The 17,167-nt window shown below is 48.7% G+C and overlaps 1 protein-coding gene across 2 annotated transcripts in view; it reads right to left on the reverse strand.

Annotated features, from left to right (window-relative positions):
* LOC149359389 (queuine/queuosine transporter SLC35F2-like) overlaps positions 1-17,167 on the reverse strand; it is a 291,042-nt gene that overhangs the window by 47,696 nt on the left and 226,179 nt on the right. For both annotated transcript variants that reach the window (XM_089571608.1, XM_089571609.1), the window contains one exon: positions 1,085-1,278. In XM_089571608.1, coding sequence (XP_089427734.1) covers positions 1,085-1,278 — 194 coding nt within the window. The remainder of the gene's footprint in view (positions 1-1,084; positions 1,279-17,167) is intronic.

Raw genomic sequence — 17,167 nt, forward strand, 5'->3', positions numbered from 1 at the left:
GGTGGTCGAAATTTCCGGAGCCCTCCACTACGGCGTCTCTCATAGCCTTAGTCGCTTTGGGACGTTAAACCCCATAAACCTAAAACCTAACCTTTGCAATTTACCCTTCTTTGTTTTCGGAGCGAAAGCTCTACTCCTCCCGTAGAAAGCTGAAGGTCATGTGGCTATGAAATTTGACCTTCAAACCAGGAGGAGCGGAGGCTTGGCTCTGACGTCATGCTACCTGAATCGCCACGCCTCGCCACAGCTGCGCGCGTTAAGTCGACGGCATACGCTCGCCCCGCAACTACCAGATCACGTGACTCGCTGCGCCTCGCCACAGCTGCGTATGCGGAGCCGACGGCACTCTCGCAACTGCTGGAAATCAGGTGAAGCGCCGTTCGCTACATAAAAGCGTGTGGCGTGTGCTTACCTTCGTGTGCTTATTAAGGCGAAAGCTTTTAATGGCTCGTACTGTCGTCCGTTAACAAAGCGTGTCACACACGTTTAATTCGGAAACTAAAAACGATAAGGAAACCAATGGTTGTTGCAGATAGAGGAGGAAAAAAATAACTAGAAGACAAGTTTGATGACTGTAGATTAATTAGTTAATTAATTATAGGCAAAAATGTCGAAATTGCATCGAAATAGCGCGGACGTCGATATAGCCACGGGAACGGTGTGACATCACATCCACCGTAAGTCGTCACGGCATAGTCAAAGCTTTCACAGAATGGTCGAAATACGTCGGATTTGTGTCAAGTTAGATAGAAAAATGTGTAATTAAGCGTAATTAGCACTTAAGTATAATTTGGGTATCGATATAGCCACGGGAACGGTGTGAGGTCACATCCACCGGAAGGCGTCACGGCATAGTGTCCACGGCTTTCTCCTCTCAACACTTTAGTTGTCAAAGTGTCCTCGCAATTTTTAAACAGAGCTTTCGTTCGTCTTACTAGGTTCAGCCGGGTTTAACCGCAGGTAATTTTTCTTTTTTCGCCGCAGTTACATACTGGCCGTCATCCCTCTCCCCCAGCTATTTTACCTTTGCGTGTTTCAGTTCGTCTTTAAAGGAACGTGTCAAGGAGTTCGCTGAGCGTAGTACCTGTACGCTGGTGAGCGTGGTGTACTGGTAGGCCTTGACGAGCAGGAAGTTCGCCTCGACGTCCACCAGGGCGAGCAGGAAGTAGCGGCCGCCGCGGGCGCGCAGCACGGGGATCAGGCCCGCGTCTCCACCCCGGCACGCCAGCCACGTGGTGAACACGGCGCACAGCAGCACGTAGTTGACGAAGCTCTGCGCTGCATGCCGACCGAAAAGGGAAGAACACGAGCACACGGAGGTTACTTCGCCGCCATAGAAAAAAAAAGCTCTCAATGGGCTTAGGCAATGGTCAGCAGGACTCAGACAGCTAATAAAGCGGCCGTCATGCCTGAATTAGCGCAAGCACCCGTAAGCTAGAACTTTTTTTGTTTATCAGTATACGAAGTCTGTTAGAAAAGTATCCGACCTTTGGCCGAAGAAAAAAAACTGGCATAACTGGAGCGTTGGAAACCTAATCCGCTTCAAAGTAGTCTCTTTGGGACTCCACATACTTCTCCTAGCGGTGCTGCCATTGTTGGAAGTATTCCGAAAGGGCCCTTTTCGGAATGGAGTTTAGATCAGCTGTCGCTGCAGCCATAATGTCCTCTCTTGTCTGAAATCGCGCTCCTTTCAATGGCCTCTTTATTTTGGGAAACAGCCAGAAGCCGCAGGGGGCCATATCAGGAGAGCAAGGAGTCTGTTGAACTACAGGAGTCTGGTTTTTCGCCAAAAAGTCCGAATCAAGTGCGAGGAATGTGCAGGGCATTGTCGTGATGAATGCGCCAATTTCCTATTGACCTCAACTCCGGTCTCTTGCGCCACACAGCACCATGTAGGCGACGGAGGACATCCCTGTAGTACTCTTTGGTCATTGCTTGACCCTGTAGGGTGCGTACTCGTGGTGTGCCACACAGAAGGAGTAAAAAAAAAGCAGTCAACATCACTTGACATTGCTGCGCTCTTGGCGGGCCTTCTTTGGTCTTGGCGACGTGGAATGCTTCCACTACGACGACTGGGATTTGGTTTCCGGGTCGTACCCGTACACCCAAGACTCGTCACCAGTGAATATGGTGTTGATGAAGTCGGGATCACTGTTTGTTGAATTCAGCATGTTCTGTGAGACTTCAACACGAAGCTGTTTAAGCTGCTTTTGGTCCACAGAGAGTAGCTTCGGCACGAATTTCGCCGCAACTCTCTCCATGGCCAAATCTTCGGTGATAATGGAATGTGCAGAAAAATTGCTGATGTCCACCTCTTCCGCAATTTCTCGAATAGTCACACGACGGTCCCGCATCACCACAGCGTTCACTTCGGCAATGACCTGGTCATTTCGGCATGTTGATGGCCGATCGGAGCGTGGCTCGCTCTCCACCGATGTGCGACCGTATTTAAACCAATTGTACCACTTTTTAATTTGTGTGCTGCTCATAGCATCTTCACTGACAGCCGGACTGAATATTCGGAACGGTTTCCACTTGGCTGTCGTCCAGTTTCTGGCAAAATTTGATGCAGTAACGCTGCTCCTGTCGCTCCGCCATTTTCCTTGGAATAAAAAACCGACGAGAGCACTGCGCACTGCCTCACTCAAACGCTGCGTCCCAGCGACTGACGCTATCGGCGGGCGGGAAAAAGTTCGTGCATGCGCACGAAGGTTCAAGGTAGGCTGATGCAAGCGCGCTTGTTTCATATCCATCAGGTATTCGAAAAAAAATAATAAAGTCGGATACTTTTCTAACAGACCTCGTATGTGCGCACTGACGGTTCTGGCCAGCGTTAACCGTAACTAAACTGACAAAGTTTGTGTAAAAATTTGGAGGGCACACTTAAGCTCAATCTTAAGGGTATGACGAGGCAGCATAATGGGTTAATTCCAATATACGCAGAATTAGTACTTTTCGACTTTACATTCATGGATCCCTGAGAGTGCTCATACCAACTGTTAAGCGCTGCGCCACTGCCCTGCGACGGCAGGTGCTCCCAGCGGTGGGCCTTATGGGGCCCAGGTTCATCTTCCCGAGCGACAAATCATTAATTTAACTGCCACCTGCGACGGTGGGCAGGTTGTGAGGATGCCGCAAGGTCACGTGACCTATAGGTGGCCCACCTGCCTCCTAGGTTGCTCTCTGGGCACCACCTGCCAGAGTCGTGGCCGTGATTTTTCGCTCGCAACGCCGACAACGCCAACGCCGGACTTTCTGGGTAACGGGGCCTTTAACGCTATGTCGTTAAAATAGCCTCTGTTCTTGTCGTATCCCACTGCGTGGTAAATACGCGAATATGCAACACTATATAGCGCCGCGGACAACGCTAAAAGTGTGGGTAAACATGGCTGCCACTGCAACTTTCAAAAATTCTTAAATTTCAGCTCTTCGTTCAAGCAGTAGTAGAAAGTTGTCCGCTGTTAGAAATAGCCCCGAGATCAACACATATTGGTGCATTGTCAAGTAACGCACAGGTGCAGACAGCTCGGAAGCTCTCACGTTCAACGCTTTATATGCTCGATAAAGACATGCAACGGTTTGAATAAAGAGCCTTTTCGCTAGCATTTCATACCAAAGGAAGCCGAGCACAACGTCGGGGCAAAGCTTCTACTTAGTAGGAAAGCGGTGGGTACCTGGCGGCATCGGGGATCGAACCCAGCCCTTTCGAAACGGGAAGTGGTTGCGATAATCACTAGGCCAACACCCCTGCCATGCTTCATGGAGCTGTCGCTCTTCGCACATTCTCTACCCTTGCCCGTTAGATTCTAAAACGCTATGGTTTAACACCGCCACGCGCTCTCGTGTTCACTCTAACAGTGAACTGCGTTGAACATTATGCCTATCGCAGTGGGAACAAAGTGGTACCGGTTTAACATAGTTAAACTGAGTACAAGTGCGAAGGTAGGGAACACATAAGCTCCGCCTTAAGGATCCTCGCGGGTTAATGCCCATATATTCAGAATTAGTCATTCACTGCTTAACATTCATAGATCACGGCGAGTCCTCGTACCATTACCAGCGCAGTGGTGCAGCGGTTAAACGATGCGCCACTGCACTGACAATGGGAGCAACTTCCCATAGGCTGTAGCTTGCGCGGCGCTGCTCCTAACTAACCCGAGCTTACCCGAGTTAGTCGGGTAAGCTCTGGTAAGTTCGGAGCAGCGTCGCGCCAGCTGTAGCCAATGGGAGGCAGGTGACAGCTAAATTAATGATTGGTCGCGAGAGGTTGCTCGGGAAGAGCAACATGGGTCGCACAATTCTTACCGGTGGCTGTGACAGAAACAGTGGCTCCGAGTAAGGTCGAGCTAGTTCGAAGCACAAGACAAGAGTCTTGCTTGGTGTTGGTACGTCTGGAATATTGCTTTCGCACTAAAGTTTTTAGGATGCGAGGAAGTTCCCCACATCTTTAGGCCTAAAGCATGACCTTGAAGAAGGAAGCTCTAATGATTGCATATTAAAAGTAACTGGCTATCCAAACAACATCACACGATAGACTGGTGGGATGGCTAAGTGAACTGGGCTGCTAAAAGAATTACTGCGGAAGAGGAAGAAAAGCGTCCACAGTCGTGTGACGTGCAACCAGAAAGCACCGGAAAAGTCACCACGCGCCTGCTTGCCGAGTTCCATTGTGCTTCATTTCTTGGAGCCGTACACACGAACCCTGACGCGACAAATCGGTACAGGGACGTACAGTGCACACCTGCATTAATATCGCTGATGTAATGGATTAACCCACTTCCTCGTGGTGCATGTATGTCGCCGTAGCAATGCTTAAATTCGGCACGTCAGGATTCGGCATGTTCTTGAGAGATGGAAGCAGTATGCTTCCCCTGTTCGTGAGAAGTGGAGAAGGCTATTTTACTTTTCGGGCATGAAGTATATATGCTGTCTCGTCCAAGGATCATGGCCTTTACCCACCAATTAGAAATACCAATTAGAAACAACAATCGCAGCCTACGTTCTGACAGCAATAAATAGAATCACCGTTCGCTTGCAACCCCGCGATGATGGCCGAGTGTTTCAGGCGCCAGACAAGTACTGTCCTGTGACAGCTTAGTCACAAGTAGGAAACACCGGTTAGTTTAGGTTTCAACTACTTCAGCAGACTTGGCGACTGGAGAGGAACTAGTGTCTAAAACTGAATGAATGGCATAAAGCTCTGGCGGTGGTCGAATTGACTGAGAGACCAGGGTACGAAGCTGCTCTTTTTTTCGCCGGCGCTGGTTCGAGTCCCACTCGGGGATGATGTTTTTTTTGTGCTCTTGTATTGTCAGGATGACAATACATAGCTCCAGTTCGCTTTCCTTAGCGCTAACGACTGTACTTGCTGGGCAGTGGTGCATACGGAAGTTTCCTACCCCTTGCCAAATGGTTTAATGTGCCATATAAGTGCGCTGCTCATTTCTGTAGCACTCTCCGCAAAAGAAGGTGAAATCAGGTTCACTTCTAGGGTTCTTTCGTCCACCTGCGTTCCAATCAAATACAGCAACACTATGCCAAACTAAAAAAGTAAATCCGACAGTAACGTGATTAAGTGACAGCGCAAGCTGAAGAATTCCGCTTTTGTTCTTTGCACTGACGGTTGTATGGGGCACTTTCTCCGAAGTAAATGCAGTGGTCCGTGCCATTATCATCATCAGTCCAAATACACGCACTTCCCAACAAAGGCGTCTGGTTCGCCTGTATTAACCGAAAAACAAACGAGTTCGCCCGCTATCCAATGACAAGGTACAGGCCACACGGAGGCTGCATAAGACCACGTGGGTCTGCCAGAGGACGCTCTCGCGGTTGTGGTTGATCCGTTGAATTCATGTGGGCACTATTGGAGAATTAAGAGTGTGTGTTGCAGCTATCGTTGTAATTGTTAGGATCGAGGGAGAGCCAACCGGAAGTCTATGTATGGAGTAACAAACATTTGCAATAAAAGTAACGAGCGTTTCCGCCTTACTCCAAGGTAAAGAAGAGCCAGAAGAGCCTGCATCGAAAACTGTTATGAAGTGAACTGCGCTCTGTGCCAGACGCGGTGATCTCCACGACTCAGTTGCATTATGACACGATTAACAGCTCTAGCCGCGCGCACATTTTCCCCAAGGGTGCACCTCTCGTGCCATCTATCGAGCGCGGTGAAAACTATGCTCAGTAGTCTGTGTTGGCGAGAGGGAGAGGCAGCATCGTGAATAATTGCTGCCCTCGGAGGGGCCAACAGTCACTTACCCGTGCGGCCCGCGGGCGACTCGGAAAAGCAGTTGCGGAACGTCGTTCCCCACTCGATGACCCCGCGCTCAAAGATAATGTAGCCGGCGCATTACGAGAGTTCCAAGTCGGTGCGCTTCTGAGCACGGCGATGAAAGCAACGGTGCTAACAAGCCATGACGTCGTTTGGACCGGCCGCATCTAATGGGCGCGAATGCCTTGCGACTTTACGGGCCACGAAAAAATAAAAAGAGACAGCGAGACAAGCACAATTTTTTGCGCTGATCGGCGTATTAGACTGAGGCATAAACATCAGTCCGAGCAGCTCTTCTTGCAACTAGGAGTGCCAGATAACCACGCGAAGCAAAGAGCAAACTGCCATACCCCGACAAGCCATCGCTTCAGATGATATCTTAGCTAACGGCGGTCCAGAGCAACGATAAAGAAATCTACGGCGAAGCATATTCAGCCAGCAAATCTCGCTTCCTCGCCATTTATTAGACACCCAATTATACGCTGCCACGTGCAGTCGTGAGCAATATAAAAGGAAACAAGGTTTGAGCGATCATTGATTACTACCTAACTATGCGTGACAAATACAGCTTTTTATCTAATTAGTTAACCACTTGACGTATAACATCCAAAAGTGATTTTCAAGTTTAATGGAGAGATAACCAAAACAAAATCGCAATTTTGTGGAAGAGGATAGTTCTCTCTCATTTCGCTCACGACTGTACGGAGTGTATATGCTGTACAGGACGTTCCCAGATTAAAGATATCGCACTATCTGCGTTTAACCTGCGAGTACTTAAGAAATATGAATAAAAAGCCGCAATTTTCTTTGTTATAGCAGCTCGCTTATAGACGCACAATGCACGTGGGATGTTTTCAACTTGAGTGCCAAAGTTACAACATAATTCGTTCTTGCGTGCAAACTGACCGTCCCCTTCATTGCGGAGCTAACTATACGTAGCTATACGTATACACTGCACGCTTTCGAAAATAAGCGCGCACTGAAAACAACAGATGTGCGCTGAAAATAATTACAGTGGCCGGGTGCGACACCACCGCCATTCGGGCGACTGACAGCTCTCACTTGTGCGGGCGGCCTAATCAGCCCCGATAGACGAGGGACGCAGCATAAGGTCACTACGCTATCCGGTCACCGAAGCCGAGGTGTCAAAGCCAGCCACCGCTACCGCATGTCGCTGCTCGCTCATCCCGAAGTCGCGAGCTCTGCAAGGCTCCGCAGGAACTGAATGCTCAGTCACCGGCGGTTAGCGCGTCGGTTTAACCCACGGTGTAAGAATATATTTAGGTGTTGACACTGGCCGCCCGCCGCGGCGGAGAGCGCGCACAGATTGTGTTCGCCCTCTAGTACATGCGCCGACCGCAGCGGCGCGGGGGCGCTGCGGAGCAGAGGCCCTTCGCTTTCGGTGCGGCAAGCGGCGTGCCCAGAGCCGTATATTCCCTTCTCCGGCGTGCCCTGCTTTAGGTGCCCTTTTAGGCTGCGTTGGTCGATGTTTTGGGCTGAGAGAGTGCATCACAAGCTGTGAACACCACGATCTCAGCTTCCACGTCGTCAGCTTCCATCGTGGACGAGCAAATTTCGCTAGAACTAGCTTTTTGTGTCGCGGTTTGGCACAAGCCGGATTGACAGTTGTGAAAACGCACGTGGTGGCGCGGGCCGACGCCATGGACGGTCGTCGCGGCCTATGTGCATTGTGTCTGTGATCTGTTGTTTGTTGCTGTGACACACCTGTCAACTTCAGCCGGGTCCAGAAGTCTGCTAGACGCAATTATGGGTAAGAAGTGCTTCGTACCCAACTGCAGTTCGGGCTACCGGAGTTGTCCGGATCAAGTTTCACTTTTTAAAGCTCCGTCGGAGCCTGCTCGCTTAGAACTTTGGCGCCGGGCAATTCCCAGAGCAGATAGGATATTGCAACCGAGCGACCACGTCTGCGCGAAGCACTTTCCCGAGCATATGATATCAAAATCGTACTATGCCGAGTTCAATGGCAAGGTACTTTTAAATGTACCGAAGAAGATCCCGGTACTCTCGGCGAATGCTGTGCCCAGTATTTTTCCCGGGTGTCCGAAATATCTGACAAAACCGACAAGGTCAAGAAAGCCTCCTAGAAAACGACAGTCTACGGCCACGTGTGGCGATCAGTCAAGCAAGCGGCCCGCTCCCGCCGCTGTCGCACTGCCCGTTGGGACGGTCTGTGAAAAACAAAAAGGCACCGATCCATCATCGAGCCCTCAGAAGAAACTGCAGACATGTGAGTGGAGTGATCAAGGAACGTGCCCTTCTCCCACCATGGAACTTGGAGGCACCTCCTCAAGTGCCACCTCCGTCTTCCTTGGAGTTCATGACGTTAAGGTTTGTTCTCTTCTGCACTGCTCCGGGTACTTAATATTCTAGGTGCTTAGTGTTCCCTGTACATAACTTTCTGCTAACCGTATCGGTCCTCCCGGCATGCCATAGATACCTATAGGTGCCCCTGCATAACGAGATACAGTTGCTTGCAATACAGGTTAATAGTAACTGCCCAGCCCAGGACATTAAATAATTTAGCTGTTGTTAACATACAGCATGATTAAGCCCTTAGCTTTTGAAGCAGTCCGCGAAACTTTTGCCTGTAGCTTTTTGGGTTTGGCTGCTTTGATAGTAGCATATGCTTTATAACAATACCTTAAATCCATTTCCACTGATATAATTTCTCTCATTTTTCGTCAGGACAACCGCACGAGTCCACATCAGGGTGGTCCCGATGGATTGTGTCACGTCCAGACTGAAGCACCATTGGCAGCATGCAGCAGCCTCGGATTAGTCGAGGAAAGTCACGAGGGTGTGTCTGTCAGCGGCCAAGATGAAAAGGAACCGCTCACATTTTCATGTCTCTCGAGTTATGTATCCAGCATTCAACTTCCAGGAACCTCGTGGGCAACACAAGTTGTTGATAGCTTTGGTGTGGAGGCTGTAGTCTTCACGGAAGTGGCTTTGGCGAAGAAACGCGACCAGGCACCTTTCCTGAGGAAGTCATTAGATGCTACAGTTTCATCCAGCGGAATGCTGTCACTGCGTGCCTTCATTTATGGTCACCCTATAACTGTCAAGGCCATAAGCGGCGATGTTGTTCCGTGCGGCCTAAGCGACTTGGAGAGTGTGATTCACAAGTTTCACAACCTGCACGTATGCGCTGGTGGCCCCGGTGGCGAGATGTACCACAACATCCAACACGAGTGTGCATATATCGACGCATGTGGCGTGTGGCGGCACAGAAACTGCATGTTATTTTCTGAACAAGCAAGTTGCGACCGTTGCGAAAGATTGAAAGACACACTCCGGATACATTACTACCGTATGAAGAAGAGAGGAGAAATGAAGCACATTCGTCTTTTAAGCAGCCCTTCCAAAAAAGCCCGCATTGACCTTTTGCGGAAGGCAAGAATTTCCTGCTACAGGTCCAAAGTGCGACTTCTAAAAGGAAAAAAAAAGCTTGAGGCGGAACTGAGCAAATGCAAAGCCAAGCTTAAACAATTAAGTGATGAAACACTTGACCGCATTTCTCGTGATGCGAACCTTACTGAGGCACAGCAGCTTGTGTTAAAGGAATGTGTGACTGCTGGCAAGACTGGTTCTAAGAAGGGACGACGATACTCGGACAGCTGGATCCTGCTTTGCTTGCTCCTTCATATCAGGTCACCAGCAGCCTACAGGTTCCTGATGGAAAACGAAGTGCTCGCATTGCCGTCAGTCCGAACAATACGCCGGTATGTCTCTATGGTGGGATTTAAGTCGGGATTTGACAGCAAGTTCTTTTCTGCTCTGAAAAGGAAAATAGAAAAAATGGACGACTTCAAGCGACATGGGATTATCATGTTCGATGAAATGCAGGTTAGAACAAGTAAACGTGTCAATTCTCGCACGATGACATATGTAGGGCTGGCAACAGACGCTGGAAACGCTGATGAGCTCGCTGATCACGCCCTCGTTTTCATGTTCTGTCCTTTTGGCGATAGCTACGCTCAACCTATAGGGGTGTTCGCAGCAAAAAATGCAACCAAAGGCTCCATTCTCGCTCAGTTGCTTCTCCAAGCTATTTTGATGCTCGAAGAAGCCGGTGCAAAGATTCATGGGTTTGTCTGTGATGGCGCGTCAACAAACAGGAGCATGTGGAACATTCTAGGTGTTAATGGAAGCCTCAAGGAGAGCTGCAACTCGTTCACGCACCCAGTTGACCCTGAAAGAAAAGTTTTTGCGTTTTCTGACACTCCACACTTGTTTAAGTGTGTGAGAAATAGACTTAAGCAGCAGCGATACTTGAAAAACGAAGGACAGTGGATCAAGTGGCAGTACTATGCTGAAGTCTACAAGGAAGACGTTGCCAACGCGGGGGGCCTAAAAGTCTGCTCGAAAATAACGCACTCTCACATATACCCGAGTAACTCTGAGAAGATGCGTGTGAAGTTAGCCACCCAAGTCTTTAGCCGCTCCATGGCGGCGGGTATTCAGTTTTATCGGGAACAAGGTATCCGCAAACTCATAGGCAGCGAGAAAACTCAAGAATTCACGTTGTTTTTAAACAATTTGTTTGATGCACTGAACAGGCGATTTCCAGCAGAAGGGATCACAAGGAACAGCCGAGACCTCGCAATTCTCAAGCATGGAATTGACTGGCTGGACAGCTGGGAAAGAGAACTGGAAAGTGGCAACATTATAAAAGACATGTTCTTGACAAAGAGCACTTGCGAGGGACTTCGAGTCACATTGAAGTCCACTTTGGATCTTTGTGAGGTGCTGCTTGATTGCCACAACTTCAAATATGTCCTAACCAACAAAATGAACCAAGATCCTATCGAGCGGTTCTTTGGCAAAATACGGCAAAATACGGTTGGCAGGAAGCCAGAATGATCACCCTTCGATGCCCACCTTTATGCAGCTTTACCAGACGCTGTCGATCTACAGTATCTTTAAACCTCCGAGGGTGAGGAACCATTGCTGGATGCGTCATATTTCAGGGCCCTCATTAGAACAGACGACAAAGTGGCATCATGCCCTGGATTCATCAATCAAATTAAAGAAAAGCTAGACGATCTAGTTTCAGTAGAAGACTGGGAATGTGAAGATATCGTTCGGAAACACAAATCAGACGGAGGGCAAATTACAGACTGCATACTTTATTATGTCACCGGTTTTTTGTGCAGAAAGATGCGAAGAGTTACCAGCTGCGCTGCTTGCTTGTCAGCCTTCAGCGTAAAAAATAATTCTTTTGCTGAAGCAGCTCTAACAAATGTGAAGACCAGAGGGGGTCTTACCCACCCTAACGTCAACATATTTGACCTTCGAAAGCATACGGAGCGGTTTTTTGTTGACTATGCAGACTGCCACACGGTGTACTGGGACACCATAGACGCAGTGATAGATACATACACGATGACATTCCCATGTGCTGATCACAAGGAAGAAGTACTCGCACAGCTCCTCCACTATTACATCAGCATGCGTATGAGGCAGCATTGTAAGCACACCAATGCAGTCATGGCAAAGCAGTGTCAAGAAAAAAAGAAACAGGCCAAGCTGTGCTCATCCTAGATGATAGAGGATGATTCGCTCAGTGTATCGTCCAAATAAACGAATGCAGTGATCATCACAATTGCAGTCACGGTCTTGGCTCTTGATTACACGAAAGTAGCCCAGTAGGTTGTGATTCACTGTGTTTTGTGCATAACCTAGTGACTACAGGAAATCGCATCTCTCAGAGAGGCTACTTGTAGTAATAAATTTGTTTGTTCAACAGAATGGCTATTCAGGCCGCATTTGAGCAAAAAAAAAAAATGCAAATTGTGTTGTTAATGTCCCGAAGGGGCATATGGGCATTAATAGATGCCGCAATGGAGGGCTCCAAACTTAGACCACATGGGATTCTTCACATCACACAGCACACGGGCACCTTTTGCGTTGTTTCGCGGCCACCGCAGCCGGCATTACACCTACGTTCTCGGGCCTAGTGCTAGAGACAACCACTCAGCATCGTCGGTGCCGACCTGAGGGATAAGATTGGCAGAAACAACGCCAGTGGCATTTCCAGTAACTATTTGCGTTTCGCGTACCTAATTGTGGACTGCACTTGCTATTAAAAAGCCGCAAATGCACACTTGGATTTTTGTTTTGGTCCCGGCGTTCGCGTGTATAGCGGCAGTGGCGTTCTGCAATACAGCACAAGAGCGCGGGTTCTATTCGTGGCTGCGGAGTAAGTATTTCTGATGCAGGCGAAATGCGGAAACGTCCTTGAGGTTTCTGTGCAAATTAAAGAACTCCAGGTGGCCGAAGTTAACCATGTTCTCAACACGGCGGTCATCTCGCAGCATTGGCGCAATACACTGCTCAAGCAATGTCTGAATGTACGCGTAGGCTCTTCAGGCCAAATGTGGGCGCGTTGAGTCCGACCTTTTATATTTAAGAGGCAGTGTAGTTAACTATGCTCACAGCAGTCGTGCGGATGAACGAAAAAAAAAAAATTGCTACGCATTTCGATAACGAGCTCGGAAGCAGCACAGGGCTGCGTCCTCGCTGCTGTTCCGCCCATTCATGCAGTCTCAGCAAGAAAAACACGAAGTAGCCCAAAATTATTTGGTGTCGACAGCAGTTTCAATCCTTCGTTGTCTTGCCGCACTTCACAAAGCACGCGTACACGCAGCGGCACCGAAAGATCCCGTGGCATCTGCATTACGGCTGCCGAAGCTCAGCGACTAGGGGCCCCGGGTGCGTAGCGCCATCTGTCAGCGTTCGAGAGAAGCGCAGGGAGCGGCGAACAAGTCCTGGTCGCGCCGCCGAGCGCAGTGTCAACACCTAAATGTATTCTTACACCGTGGTTTAACCAAACGGGCGAACACGCTGAGGGGTCCCTGACCGCGGAGGCGATTGAGTGGTTCGCCAGTGAAAGGGTTTGTCAGGATGCACGGGCGACTGACTGCGCGGACGCTAAGCGGGCGAGAAAACTGAGCAAACAAGATGCTCATTCAGGCGGCAGAGAACCGCCGTTTACGCCCAAGCGCGACTGAAGCGCGACTGGATAGTCACGCTTCAACGCCTCCAAGACAGCCCGGTTCATCCCGGTGCGCGAAGAACGAAAAAAGAAAGAAAAAAAGAACAGATACGCAAGCATCGCGGGCCTATTTGCGAGCGGCTGATTTTGCCGAAGGCGAAAGCGGCCACGCTTTGAATAGCCCCGGTCATTAGCATGTTTCGCGCCTCGTTTAGCCCAGGACGCGATGAAAACAGCTCCGCCGGCGTGCAGCACGCGGAAGACTCGCAGCTGCATTCATTATCGCAGAAAACCCGGCGGCGACGAACATAAGCGCCGAAAATGGGGAAGAGAGGGGGGGGGGGGGGGGGGGGGGGTTGAAGTAAGCTCGTTGAAAGCTAGAGAGCACGCTCAACTAAAGAATATACCGCATCGCGAGGAGCTCGAAATTACAAAAGAAAAAAGAAAGGACGGTGATTAGAACGTCCCGCAACCTGTGCGTACGCAGCCCTAGCTGCAGGCTTCCACAACCTTGTCAACTTTGCACGCAGGAGGGAGCAGCGGGCTTAAGTAACAGGTTTATGGGCTGCCACAGAATGTTCGAGCCTGTTTCAGGCTTTTTTTTTTCTTCACCTAGGGCGCTTTTCTTGCGCGCCCACATTTTATGCCTGTAGGGAACACGCCATATGTAACGCATCTGCAGGAAATAATGAATGGTTCGAAGGTGTTAATAGTTCCATCCTCCTTTTTTCCCATATTTTTTGTATCAGACTGCCGAGCAAGATAATCCCCCCCCCCCCTCACCCATCTTTTTCAGGAGCCGTAAATTAGTTCATTTCACCAGCTGCGTTCAGACATCTTTAAGGGGTGATATTTCCCGCAAATATTACGCTTTCGAGGTAATCGCGTTTCTTCCCAGGTAGCTAATCCAGCGATTGAGTAACACGGCACAGAGGAGTAATTCGCGGTACTTCGACGCAACGCGAGAGAGCGAACACAACTTTTAGGCCGACTGAAACCAATGCATGCCTGTCACGCAGTGCAGACAGCATGCTTAGGCCATTACGTTACACCATGTCCCGTTACTGAAACACCATAATTATGGTGGAATTTTTCATTCATAAGGCAAAGCAGGCGCTGGCACTAAGCGACTAGAGGTGAAAGCAGTGGATAGATGTTTACAACTCCTGAGTATGGGCTGAGATAGCCCACTTGAAGCCCCGTGCTATAGTCTACAGACGATATAGCGGTAGAGCTTGTTTCTGGGTGTTCGAAATATAAATAATAAAAAGGTCATAACAAGATCAAGAACAAAAAGGGAGACGAATGCAGTCCGCAGGTACGGTTCGTAATCTGTGGTTAAACAACGCGGGGCAGCGAAAGGACCCTTTACGGGGACAGGCACCTGGCTGTTCGAAAAAAGAAAGTTTATTCCTAGACTAAAATTTATTACTCCTTTCCGCACAAGGCGTGAATTCGCGCGTCATTCGCTCGAGTCTAGAGACACGGCTCCCATTACGAGTGAGCGAGCGAATTTTTTTTTTTTCTCCCGTGGTCGTTTCCACACCGACGTTGCAACAGATTCGCGTAAACGTTAAAGTAAACGTCACTAACATCTGGCAGGTTTACCAGTTCAACCTTCTCTAATTCCCTCCTCTCTTTAACGTCCTTTTCTCACTGCTCCGTACCGCCTCCTCGCACCGCATTCACATCAGCGCGTCAGAATTAGCGCATCGCCGCGAACACCGCAATGCTGTACTTCGAAAGTCAGACGGTCGAGGCCTCGCTTCAAGCATCGCTGGTTCGCTGGCGCGGCAGATATGTTCTCCCAACATGGTTCCGACTACACGCAGGCATTGATGCAAGGGGGGAGAGTGGGGGGGTACCTCGTCGAGCGGAGTTGATCATCTGTTCTGCAAATTGCAGGAATTTTTCATCGGAGCGCTGCGGAACGCCAGGGCAAGCTTTTGGATCCGTGCTTTGAAGGGCGTCATCGCACCGAGAATGCCCGGCCATCAGCTACAGTGACGTGATAGAAATCCTTGACACGTGTGAAGCCAGCACCGACAGAAGCGACACCCGGCACCGCCCACTACGAGTACAAAGGGAGCACCGGAGGCCTCTTTCTACCTTTCTTGGCAGCAGCAGCGGCGTGTCGACAAGGGCTGATCATCTGTTCTGCAAATTGCAGGTTAGTTCGAATCAATTTTTGTATAAGATTTACTTAATTACCCCTATTACTGCCGCTGCTGCTGCTGCCATCAGTGTTTCTGTTCTCATGAGTTCGTGTTTTGTTCTATTCTTGCGGTGACTTTCCTACCAATATGCCACTTTCGAAGGGCGATGATTGCCCTGTTCGTGATGAGAGTTGTGACGATGGTCTGGTGTGTGGAGAGTGTTTTTGCGCTTACCACTATGGCAACTGTTCTGGGATAGCAGAATCAACCTGCAAATCGAAGGGGGAATCGTGGCGGAAAGCCTGGCGCTGACAAACATGTAAGGCTGTGAAGACTAGGGGCAGCCAGAGCAGCAAAACAAAAAAGGAACAAGATTCAGACATGGCGCTTGTGCTTCAAAGTATTAATGTAAAACTAGAGAGCCTCATGTCACTGAAGGACACTGTAGAAAACATTGAGCATGCAGTACAAGTCATGTCTGATAAATACGATGAAGTTCTTGCGCACATGAACAAACAGGACAAGGAGATAACTGAGCTAAAAAAACGAGTTGATGTCATTGAATCTCAAGATCGCGGATCAGAAAAAGGGCAGATAACTCAAGAACTAAACGATCTCGAATGGCAAAGTCGAAAATTAAATCTAGAGTTTCATGGCATTTCTGTCAGTGATAAGGAAGACTTGCTGTCAAAAGTGAATGAAGTGGCAGCAGAGCTTAACCTTCCAGACTTAACAAGTGAAGACGTTGTCAATCTGCACAGGCTTCCAGCATCGAAAGATAAGATACCAGGCATCATTGTACATTTTGCAAGGAAGGCTTTAAAGGATCAGTTCCTAAGCAAGAAAGCAGAGCTCAGTCAGTCGAAAATGCGTTGCTACATACAAGAAAACTTGACTAAAAGAAACAGGGCTTTGCTTGAGGCAACAAGAAACTGGGCTAAAGAACGCAATTTCAAATATGCCTGGCATAGGAACGGGAAAGTTTTTGTCCGCCAGAAAGATGGAACAACAGCCCATCACGTGAGATGCAAGGAGGACCTAGAGCAAATTGCATAGGCTCTTAATCTTTCTTTACCAGCCTGTAGTCAGCATCATGGCAATGCCAAAAAATGATTACATTGCCCCATCGGACTTTCGAGAAGTCTGTGGAGGGGAATATGCAAATTCTTTCAAACTCTTTCATCTCAATGCCCAGTCAGCACGAAAAAAAAACCGCCGAATTTGAAATACTGTTCAGTAGGCTTGATTTTGCTTTTGACGTAGTTATGTTAACTAAGACCTGGTATAATGATGGAGCCAATGCTCTAAAATTACCTTCTTACAACACTTATCTGTTAAACAGAACCACCTCTCGTGGAGGAGGAGTGTCTTTGATGGTGAAGAAACACCTTGTTTGTGACCAAGTGCCAAACTTTACTTGCATGCATGAAGATTATGAAGTTCTTTGTTTGGTAGTTGAAAAATATTTAATCGGCGTAGTATATCGTCCGCCAACTGGGAATGTGCAAAACTTTTTTGTATTTTTAGAATCATTGCTGACATTTTCTAATGAAAATAAGCTACGTGTAGTCATTGGCGGTGATTTCAACATTAATATGCTTGAGGATTTGCCTTTAAAACGAGAACTTGAACAATTAATAAACGTTTACGGATGTAAGAATGTTATTAAGGAACCAACAAGAGTGACTCCCACATCTTCCACTTTGCTTGATTTGTTTATAACAA

The sequence above is a fragment of the Amblyomma mixtum genome, chromosome 2 (genome assembly GCF_055824585.1).
Source record: "Amblyomma mixtum isolate Tamu chromosome 2, ASM5582458v1, whole genome shotgun sequence".
Classification (NCBI taxonomy): Eukaryota; Metazoa; Arthropoda; class Arachnida; order Ixodida; family Ixodidae; genus Amblyomma; species Amblyomma mixtum.